Raw genomic sequence first — 11,646 nt, forward strand, 5'->3', positions numbered from 1 at the left:
TGATAGGCTGGTGTTTTGTTTTGGGTGCCCTGGAGGTGACAATTGCCACATCAGAAGGGAACTTGATATGACAGGATTTATCCAAGACTTGATTTGTTTTGGATAAATGATGGAGAGGGAACTGGCAACCCACTCCAGTATTCTTGCCTGAAAAATCCGATGGACAGAGAAGCCTGGCGGGCTACAGTCCATGGGATCGCAACAGTCCGACAAGACTTAGAGACTAAACACCAATTCCTATTATACAGATTCCCTGTTTACAACCGCTAGTGGATTGGATGAAGTGACTGACTTGACTGCATCTTAGACTTGGAGAGACCTTCCGGACCTTTCCGACTCCTTGTCTGACTCTTTGGGACTCCATGAACCACAGGCCAGGCCTCCCTGTCCATCACCAACTCCCGGAGTTTACCCAAAGTCATGTCCATTGAGTCGATGATGCCATCCAACCATGTCATCCTCTGTTGTCCCCTTCTCCTCCTGCCCTCAATTTTTCCCAGCATCAGGGTCTTTTGAAATGAGCCAGCTCTTGGCATCAGGTGGCCAAAGTATTGGAGTTTCAGCTTCAACATCAGTCCTTCCAATGAACACCCAGGACTAATCTCTTTTAGGATGGACTGATTGGACCTCCTTGCAGTCCAAGGGACTCTCAAGAGTCCAGCACCACAGTTCAAAAGCATCAATTCTTTGGCGCTCAGCTTTCTTTATAGTCCAACCCTCACATCCATACATGACTATTGGAAAAACCATAGCCTTGACTAGATGGACTTTTGTTGACAAAGTAATGTCTCTGCTTTTTAATATGCTGTCTAGGTTGGTCATAACTTTCCCTCCAAGGAGTAAACATCTTTTAATTTCATGGCTACAATCACCACCGGCAGTGATTTTGGAGCCCCCCAAAATAAAGTCTGACACTGTTTCCATTGTTTCCCCATCTATTTGCCATGAAGTAATGGGACCAGATGCCATGATCTTAGTTTTCTGAATGTTGAGCTTTAAGCCAACTTTTCACTCTCCTCTTTTACTTTCATCAAGAGGCTTTTTAGTTCTTCACTTTCTACCACAAGGGTGGTGTCATCTGCATATCTGAGGTTATTGATATTTCTCCCGGCAGTCTTGATTCCAGCTTGTACTTCTTCCAGCCCAGCGTTTCTCATGATGTACTCTGCATATAAGTTAAATAAGCAGGGTGACAATATATAGCCTTGATGTACTCCTTTTCCTATTTGGACCAGTCTGTTGTTCCATGTCCAGCTGTAACTTGCTTCCTGATATGCATACAGGTTTCTCAAGAGGCAGGTCAGGTGGTCTGGTATTCCCAACTCTTTCAGAATTTTCCATAGTTCATTGTGATCCACACAGTCAAAGGCTTTGGCATAGTCAATAAAGCAGAAATTGATGTTTTTCTGGAACTCTCTTGCTTTTTCAATGATCCAGCAGATGTAGGCAATTTGATCTCTGGTTCCTCTGCCTTTTCTAAAACCAGCTTGAACATCTGGAAGTTCACGGTTCACGTATTGCTGAAGCCTGGCTTGGAGAATTTTGAGAATTGCTTTACTAGTGTCTGAGATGAGTGCAATTGTGTGGTAGTTTGAGCATTCTTTGACATTGCCTTTCTTTGGGATTGGAATGAAAACTGACCTTTTGCAGTCCTGTGGCCCCTGCTGAGTTTTCCAAATTTGCTGACATATTGAGTACAGCACTTTCACAGCATCATCTTTTATGATTTGAAATAGCTCAACTGGAATTCCATCACCTCCACTAGCTTTGTTCGTAGTGATGCTTCCTAAGGCCCACTTGACTTCACATTCCAGGATGTCTGGCTCTAGGTGAGCAATCACACCATCATGATTATCCGGGTCGTGAAGATCTTTTTTGTTCAGTTCTTCTGTGTATTCTTGCCATATTTTCTTAATGAATATCTTCTGCTTCTGTTAGGTCCATACCATTTCTGTCCTTTATTGAGCCCATCTTTGCATGAAATGTTCCCTGGTGCTGCTGCTGCTGCTAAGTCGCTTCATTTGTGTTCGACTTTCCCTAGGTATGTTAAATTTTCTTGAAGAGACCTCTAGTCTTTCCCATTCTATTGTTTTCTTTATTTCTTTGCATTGATTGCTGAGGAAGGCTTTCTTATCTCTCCTTGCTATTCTTTGAAACTCCACATTCAGATGGGTATATCTTTCCTTCTCTCCTTTGCTTTTTGCTTCTCTTCTTTTCACAGCTATTTGTAAGGCCTCCTCAGACAGCCATTTTGCTTTATTGCATTTCTTTTCCTTGGGAATGATCTTGATCCCTCTCTCCTGTACGATGTCATGAACCTCTGTTCATAGTTCATCAGGCACTCTGTCTATCAGATCTAGTCCCTTAAATCTATTTCTCACTTCCACTGTATAATCATAAGGGATTTGATTTAGGTCATACCTGAATGGTCTAGTGGTTTTCCCCACTTTCTTCAATTTACATCTGAATTTGGCAATAAGGAATTCATAATCTGAGCCACAGTCAGCTCCCGGTCTTGTTTTTGCTGATTGTATAGAGTTTCTCCATCTTTGGGCGCAAAGAATATAGTCAATCTGATTTTGGTGTTGACCATCTGGTGATGTCCATGTGTAGAGTCTTCTCTTGTGTTGTTGGGTGTATGCTATGACCAGTGCATTCTCTTTGCAAAACTCTATTAGCCTTTGCCCTGCTTCATTCTGCATTCCAAGGCCAAATTTGCCTGTTACTCCAGGTGTTTCTTGACTTCCTACTTTGCATTCCAGTCCCCTAGAATGAAAAGGACATCTTTTTTGGTTCTTTTTAGTTCTAAAAGGTCTTGGAGGTCTTCACAGAACTGTTCAACTTCAGCTTCTTCAGCGTTACTGGTTGGGGCATAGACTTGGATTACTGTGAGTTGAATGGTTTGCCTTGGCAACAAACAGAGATCATTCTGTCGTTTTTGAGATTGCATCCAAGCACTGCATTTCGGACTCTTTTGTTGACCATGATGGCTACTCCATTTCTTCTAAGGGATTCCTGCCCACAGTAGTAGATATAATGGTCATCTGAGTTAAATTCACCCATTCCAGTCCAGTTTAGTTCGCTGATTCCTAGAATGTCAACGTTCACTCTTGCCACCTTCTGTTTGACCACTTCGAATTTGCCTTGATTCATGGACCTAACATTCCAGGTTCCTATGCAATATTGTTCTTACAGCATTGGACCTTGCTTCTATCATCAGTTCCATCCACAACTGGGTGTTGTTTTTGCTTTGGCTCCATCCCTTCATTCTTTCTGGAGTTATTTCTCCACTGATCTCCAATAGCATTTTGGGCACCTACTGACCTGGGGAGTTCATCTTTCAGTGTCCTGTCTTTTTGCCTTTTCACACTGTTCATGGGGTTCTCAAGGCAAGAATACTGAAGTGGTTTGCCATTCCCTTCTCCAGTGGACCATATTCTGTCAGACCTCTCCACCATGACCCATCTGCCTTGGGTGGCCCTACACGGCATGGCTTAGTTTCATTGAGTTAGACAAGGCTGTGGTCCATGTGATCAGATTGGCTAGTTTTCTGTGATTTTGGTTTCAGTCTGTCTGCCCTCTGATGCCCTCTCTTAGCACCTACCATCTTACTTGGGTTTCTTTTACCTTGAAACACAGTTTATAGTATTCTAATTCAATTCTCTCACTTTACACAAGAGTAGTGAAGGCTGAAAAGAGTAAAGGAATTTGCCTGTGACTTCACAGATAGTCACTGGTAGAACAAATAGTACTAGAACTTAAGTCTCAAATGCTGTATTTAATTCTTCCAAGAAACCTTCATGGATTTCCACTCTGCAGTTTAATTGAATACAGTTACCCAAAGCCTTGCCTCTTTTTCTCTTTGGAATCCAGGTCCTATAAACTAGCTGGACAAATCTCTCCAGAGCAGCCTTTGTCGTTTTCAGTTACTTCTTAGTATGTGATCTTTGAGAGTCCATGGAGCTCAACTCTGCATTTTAAAATGTACCATGTTTCTTCTAGCAAGTTTGGATGTTCACAGCAAGAGGAATCTTAGGTTATCTTGTCTAAAATAATTGCTATATGATTACTTATTTAATGCCTGTCTTTACCAATAGACTACAAGCTTCCTGGACAGCTTCTTGAGTCACAACTGTTGTATTTAAGATCAAGCATAATGTTCACATATTGTAGGTACTCAATGCATATTTGCAGAATAAATGAATGAGTAAATGAGTATCATTTAACAAATAGGTATGAGAGCCTGTATTGTGCTAGAACAGAGTAAGATTACTGATTAATATGCATTTGGTTAATCCTTCTTGTGTTAGAATAAGTAGCTAGCCATTTGGTAGGGAAAGAACTGGATTCTCCCGTACTCGTCGGTGACAGAGACATAACTTTTGGGTGGATTCAGGATTTAAAATGAAAACCAAAATTATAACAGTACTACAAGAAAACACTGGAAAAAAATTTTAAACCTATCAATTATAAATTTTGATACAAAAACTTTAAAACTATTTGCAACCAATATGATGATCAAAGGGCTAATTTTCTTTCATATAGTCATTGACAAATACACAAACTACAGCCCAGTAAAACATTAAGAAAGTGGACTGTAGACTGGAAGGAGAAATTATCTGATAAACATACATGGCTGTCTTATAAACATAGGAAAACATACTCTGCATCATCAAAATTCAAATAGAAAGAACAGTTGTCATCTTTAGGCTATTAGAAGGCCAAATATAAAAAAAGTTTGTTACTTCACACTGTTGGGGGAGTGTGGAAAAACAGATACATTCTATGGGTATGAGGCTGAATTGTTATAATATCCATAGAAGGCAAACTGGTAATCTCTATCAAAAATTTAAAAGTTCATGTTCTTTGGTCTCTGAGTCCCATTTCCAGAATTTTATTTTATAGACCTACTTTATAATATAAATATACTATATAGATATGACTACACTTTAAGTATGCAAAAGAATGCTCAAAGATGTTTCCATTTAATTTCATCTTCTACTTTTGGTACTTCTTTATAGATTTTATACTCTTCTAAGATGCTTTATGACCTATTTGTGAAAATACTGGGTATGGTATTCTGTTTGTATAAATGAAAAGAGAAGTAATAAACATATATAAAGATAAGTGCAAATGTGTATATGGACACATTTATACATATACATAGATATAACACACATACACTTCTAAGTGGATGAATACATAGGTAGACAGATAACACTGTTTTTTAAAGATCCTCTCCAAAACTGGTAACAGGTGAGTTTGGACAGAGAGACTGGAGAAACAGGGATCTGGGTTGAATAAAAACTTACTTTTAAAAATATACTTTATGTATCTGTGTTTTGCTTTACAGTATATGCTGTGCTGTGCTTAGTTGCTCAGTCGTGTCCGACTCTTTGCCACCCCACGGACTGTAGCCCGCCAGGCTTCTCTGTCCATGGGGATTCTCCAGTCAAGAATACTGGAGTGGGTTGCCATGCCCTCCTTCAGAGGATCTTCCCAACCCAGGGATCGAACCTAGGTCTCCTGCAATGCCAGTGGATTCTTTACAGTCTGAGCCACCAGAAAGCCCGCTTTACAGTATAAAATTAATTAAAATTTCAATATCTGTTGAAATATTTTATAAAAGAAAAATCTGTTAAATTTTTGATGGATATTATCAATTTGCTTTCTATGGAAATTGTAACAATTCAACTCATACCCACAGAAAGTATCTGTTTTTTCACATTCCTCAACAGTGTGAAGTAGCAATCTTTTTATTTTGTACTTGTCCTTCTGATAGCCTAAAAATGGCAACTCTTGTTTCTATTTGAATTTTGATGATGCAGAGCTTAATGCATCATAAACATATATATGTTTATATATATATACCCATTTTAATATATATATTCAATATATATTTTGAAATTGAAGACAGCTCAATAGAGATGTAAGTCTTTAATTATGGATGCAGAATCACAAATAATTGTGAGACTAAGTTAAGGAGGAAAATAGGCGATATCTTGCATAATGATGTCTTAACATGCAGATCATTCCAATGTGCTTAAATTAAAAAATAATATCTATACTCAGGTGAAACAAAATATTAATAGGGGTTATCTGGGCTAGGAGATTAGTGGCACATTTTTTCTTTTTCTTTGAATTTCATTGTATTTAAGAAAGAGTCAGTCAGTCAGTTCAGTTCAGTTGCTCAGTCGTGTCCGACTCTTTGAGACCCCATGAATCGCAGCACACCAGGCCTCCCTGTCTATCACCAACTCCTGGAATTCACTCAGACTTATGTCCATTGAGTTGGTGATGCCATCCAGCCATCTCATCCTCTGTCGTCCCCTTCTCCTCCTGCCCCTAATCCCTCCCAGCATCAGGGTCTTTTCCAATGAGTCAACTCTTTGCATGAGGTGACCAAAGTATTGGAGTTTCAGCTTTAGCATCAGTCCTTCCAATGAACACCCAGGACTGATCTCCTTTAGGATGGACTGATTGGACCTCCTTGCAGTTCAAGGGACTCTCAAGAGTCTTCTCCAACACCACAGTTCAAAAGCATCAATTCTTCAGCGCTCAGCTTTCTTTATTGTCCAACTCTCACATCCATACATGACTACTGGAAAAACCATAGCCTTGACTAGACGGAACTTTGTTGACAAAGTAATGTCTCTGCTTTTTAATATACTGTCTAGGTTGGTCATAACGTAGACTACTTGGTATGTATTATATTCAGGGAAAATGTAATCTAAAAGAAGTATTTAAAAGCCAAATACAAATGAGTAATAGGATTTTGTAAAAATAGTATAGAATTAAGCTAAAAGCTCTTTACAAATATTGGGCTAAAATGGACTTTTAAAATGGTATTCTCAGCTTTCTTATTGAAAAAGAAATTGATAATTCCATTGATGGAGACAGATGGTGCTACGTCATCTTAAGACTGAGTGGGAAGTACAACTTTTCAACTGCAGTTTTGTAATATCTCCATCAAGGAGAATAATTTTCAAGACGAGAATAAACGTTAAGAACTAGTTGAATATCACCATAGTTCAACACACTTTAAGCTATAAGAGATTGTTATTGTTCAAGTGTAATTAATTGTTTCTTGTTTATCTTTCCCCTGCTCCCTTGAGGATTTTATAGCAGAGTATTGAAATTATTTATGGAATTGATCTCAGTACCATTGTCATCTTTTAACAATTATGGAGAACAACTAGGAAAGGGCTGAGAGACTATAGGCGGGGAAATGTTTGATTAGCTTCTGAGAAGCATATGGATTTTGTAAACTACACATCTATGACTGATACAAATCCAGGCAAACTGTAGAAGCTTGACATTGGACCTTCTACAGTCAGACTTTAAGTTTTAATTAATCATCTGTCACTAGATCTTTTGTGCATCCTCCTCTCTACTTACACAGGGTTGTTATTCTCCCTAAGCTTTTCCCAACTCCAGTTCTGGGCTCAAAGTCGTCCTCTCTCTATGTTCCCTGCTGTCTGTGTAAACCTCACTCTTCACTTAAGGTCTATTTCAAAGGCCCCTCAAATGAAACTCACCCTGGAATTAATCTCTTTCTTCTTTGCTCTTCTTGTGCTCTATGAGTACATCTATCATTGAATACAATTGTCCTACCTACTCAGAGTCATGAACATTGAACCTGAAAACAAAACGAAGAAGCTGAAACTGGAAGGAAGGGCTCTGAGACAGTTCTATTTTTCTTAATACATTCGTTCTGAGAGCAGGATCAGGTCATATCAGTTTTTTAAATCTCTGGCTTGACTACTTCTTTTATCAGGTAACAAAGTGCCTAATTTAGGTTGGGAGGGGCACTAGACCTGAAAGAATATATCTTCAAGAGGTATGGTATTTCAATTCTAGTAAAAGAGTTCATGTGTAAAAGTTTCCTGCATTATTGCACCCTGTGGTACATTTTATAGATCTGGTTAAAGCTTTGATATCAGAGCCATGTATAATTTTAGGTTTATTTAGAGACATTATAAATGACTACGTGGATTTTAGGGACAGCAAAGTGAAGAGGAACTAAAAAGCCTCTTGATGAAAGTAAAAGAGGAGAGTGAAAAAGTTGGCTTAAAGCTCAACATTCAGAAAACGAAGAGCATGGCATCTGGTCCCATCACTCCATGGGAAATAGATGGGGAAACAGTGGAGACAGTGTCAGACTATTTTTTGGGGCTCCAAAATCACTGCAGATGGTGATTGCATCCATGAAATTAAAAGACGCTTACTCTTTGGAAGAAAAGTTATGAGCAACCTAGATAGCATATTCAAAAGCAGAGACCTTACTTTGCCGACTAAGGTCCCTCTAGTCAAGGCTACTTCACTTTCACTTTTCACTTTCATGCATTGGAGAAGGAAATGGCAACCCACTGCAGTGTTCTTGCCTGGAGAATCCCAGGGATGGGGGAGCCTGGTGGGCTGCCATCTCTGGGGTCGCACAGAGTCGGACACGACTGAAGTGACTTAGCAGCAGCAGTCAAGGCTATGGTTTTTCCAGTAGTCATGTATGGATGTGAGAATTGGACTGTGAAGAAGGCTGAGCCCCGAAGAATTGATGCTTTTGAACTGTGGTGTTGGAGAAGACTCTTGAGAGTCCCTTGAACTGCAAGGAGATCCAACCAGTCCATTCTGAAGGAGATCAACCCTGGGATTTCTTTGGAAGGAATGATGCTAAAGCTGAAACTCCAGTACTTTGGCCACCTCATGCGAAGAGTTGACTCCTTGGAAAAGACTGTGATGCTGGGAGGGATTGAGGGCAGGAGGAGAAGGGGACGACCGAGGATGAGATGGCTGGATGGCATCACTGACTCGATGGCCGTGAGTCTGAGTGAACTCCGGGAGTTGGTGATGGACAGGGAGGCCTGGCGTGCTGCGATTCATGGGGTCTCAAGGAGTCGGACACGACTGAGCGACTGAACTGAACCGAACTGAACTTTCACTAGTTTATTGGATGGCATTTGGTTTTCACAAGTTGTTTTATTACCGAATCATCTAGTCAAAGCAGTACACATTGGCTATTTACTTTTTCTTACTTTAAACTCAACTAGCTACACTTAAATATTAAAGACATTGTCTCTTGTCATTCTTCTGGAATAGTGTAGGTGTCTCTAGAAACTGTGTGCCAATTAAGAAGAAGTCGCCTAACAAAACAGCAACTCCTACCGTCCACTCCTAATTATTACAGTTGATTTTAAGTTATTTTACAATTTTATTCCAGTAGGTGTCAGTGCTGAGTTCAGGAAAAAAATCCTTTTTCCAAGTGCAAACTTTTAATTAGAAGAATGTATAAAGGTTCAGACGACGAGAACAAAGTTACATCGTTTATTTCTTAAAAGTTCAAAATTCTTTCCTGGAGGCTCAAAAGAGACAGGGTCTCGCTATGTTGCCCAGGCTGGAGTACAGTGGCTATTCACAGGCGCGATCCCACTACTGATCAGCACGGGAGTTTTGACCTGCTCCGTTTCCGACCTGGGCCGGTTCACCCCTCCTTAGGCAACCTGGTGGTCCCCCGCTCCCGGGAGGTCACCATATTGATGCCGAACTTAGTGCGGACACCCGATCGGCATAGCGCACTGCAGCCCAGAACTCCTGAGCTCAAGCGATCCTCCAGCCTCAGCCTCCCGAGTAGCTGGGATTACAGGCGCGCGCCACCGCGCCCGGCGACCGCAGACCTCCGCAAGACAACACTTGAGGCTGAGGTGTGGTGACGTCATCAGCTGGGCCCGCCTAGAATATTTGCAAGCCTCTTTCCGCCCCTGCGACTCCGTGGACACATTGCGCACGCGCCATTTATCAGCACTGCCTTCTGGGTAAGCTGTGTCCTAAAATTTTGAAGAGCGCATGCGTACGCTCCCTCCTTCCTTTTACCTCGTTGCAGCCAAGAAAGCAACATGGGTCATCAGCAGCTCTACTGGAGCCATCCGAGAAAATTCGGCCAGGGTTCTCGCTCTTGGTGAGAAAAAGAATGTGGCTGTTTGGAAGGGTTGCTTTGGGGCGCGACACTGCTTGAAATATAATGTAGTGGAGCCCACGGGCGGCGCGTGGGGGGAGACGGAATCGGAGAGGTGGCTGCCGCCATTTACAGGCCTCAGATGGGTCCGTGGAGACCTCCGGTGCGAGTGGTGGCCCCCCGGAGTGCCGATACTTTACTTTCTGTCACTAGCGATAACGCCGTTTCTTTTTGCAGCCGAGTCTGCTCAAACCGGCACGGTCTGATCCGGAAATACGGCCTCAATATGTGCCGCCAGTGTTTCCGGCAGTATGCGAAGGACATCGGCTTCATTAAGGTACGCTGGCGGACGCCATGGTCTCCTGTTTGAGTTTTTCTCTTTCAGCTAGCAGGGCTCTTCCTTTGTAGCGGACAACGCAGTTGAGAGGCTTAGCAGTCATCTTAATAGGATTGAGGGGGATGTGAAGGCGTGGAAAAGTAGTTTTTCTAATACATTTTTACCCACTTCTATTAGTTTTAACTGCTATATGTAATGTTGGATAAACATTACTTTTCAGAAGTCGCTAAAATGAAACATTAGATCACTAATCATATCTTGTTAATTTTCGGCAAAATACGTGCCTTGACCTCTGCCTTGAAATAACTGAATAGGGTCATGTAGTGGAATGAGCTTGAGGTTTGGGGCCAGATAGACCTTTTTAGGATTCAGAGGTCTGTCATTTAATAGTCTTATGACTTTGGTCAAGTCACTCAAAGTTAAGTTTTTTCCTGTGAAAAATGAATAGTAGGGTTATTGCAAACATACGTGACTGTTTCTTGCCTCCTAAAAGTCACTTAAATGTTAGTTTTTTTTTTTAATTTGATTAATTTCTAACTGGTTCTTTGAGATATAAAATTTTGTCACTACCTTTTTATTAGTAATTAGAATGCAACAATGTTGAGTAGACCGTATTTGTTTAAATTAGAAGTTCTTATGTTGAAGTGTTACGGTGGGTATAATTTGTTAATGTAATAGCGGAGATGAATTGTTAATGTGCGATTTCTGTGACAAAGTATCTTAAGCTTAAACTTTTGACTTTGACCAAATACCTAAGAAATACATGTTTAGTGTTATGGGAGCTGAAATAACTCAGTATCACAGATGAGAGAATGGACTCAAGTCTGCCAGTTTTGTGTCCCATTTCTCAGAGATTAAGAATAAATGAATTGATTTATGTTTATGAATGTCTCATAGAACAGTGTCTGGCACACAATGAGTAACAAAATATTAGCTGTGTAATTAGTTACTACTTAATGACCGTCTTGAGCTTTTGGTAAGGATCATTTTCTGAAGCAATGTTTTCTACTGGGAAATTTCTTTGATGGTAGAAGTGGATATCCCAATACAAAAACTGAGTTACAAATCAAGCTGAGATTCATGGAGCAGCTTGTAGTAGGTGTTCAATAAATATTTAAGGTATTTAGATCTGGATTACTTGTTTGGGTGGGTCAGATTTCCAGTTTAAACCTCATTCTACAGTGAACCATTTCTTTCTGAGAATAAAATGGTGATGTTTAAGGCATTTTGAATTAATTAATTTTCTTTTTTTCTTCCCCAGTTGGACTAACTGAACTTCCTCAGATGGCTCATCCAGCACACCAACCTTAGGCGGAAATACTAGTTGTTTGTATATAAAATAAAAGTTTTCAAATCTTCA

The 11,646-nt window shown here is 40.4% G+C and overlaps 1 protein-coding gene across 1 annotated transcript; it reads left to right on the top strand.

The window, feature by feature from the left end:
• RPS29 (ribosomal protein S29) lies at positions 9,816–11,646 on the top strand. Its single transcript, XM_005685625.2, has 3 exons — positions 9,816–9,952; positions 10,187–10,286; positions 11,548–11,646. The coding sequence occupies exons 1-3, from the start codon at positions 9,891–9,893 to the stop codon at positions 11,554–11,556; spliced, it is 171 nt and encodes a 56-aa protein (XP_005685682.1). The 5' UTR covers positions 9,816–9,890; the 3' UTR covers positions 11,557–11,646.

Source organism: Capra hircus, chromosome 10 (assembly GCF_001704415.2).
Source record: "Capra hircus breed San Clemente chromosome 10, ASM170441v1, whole genome shotgun sequence".
Classification (NCBI taxonomy): domain Eukaryota; kingdom Metazoa; phylum Chordata; class Mammalia; order Artiodactyla; family Bovidae; genus Capra; species Capra hircus.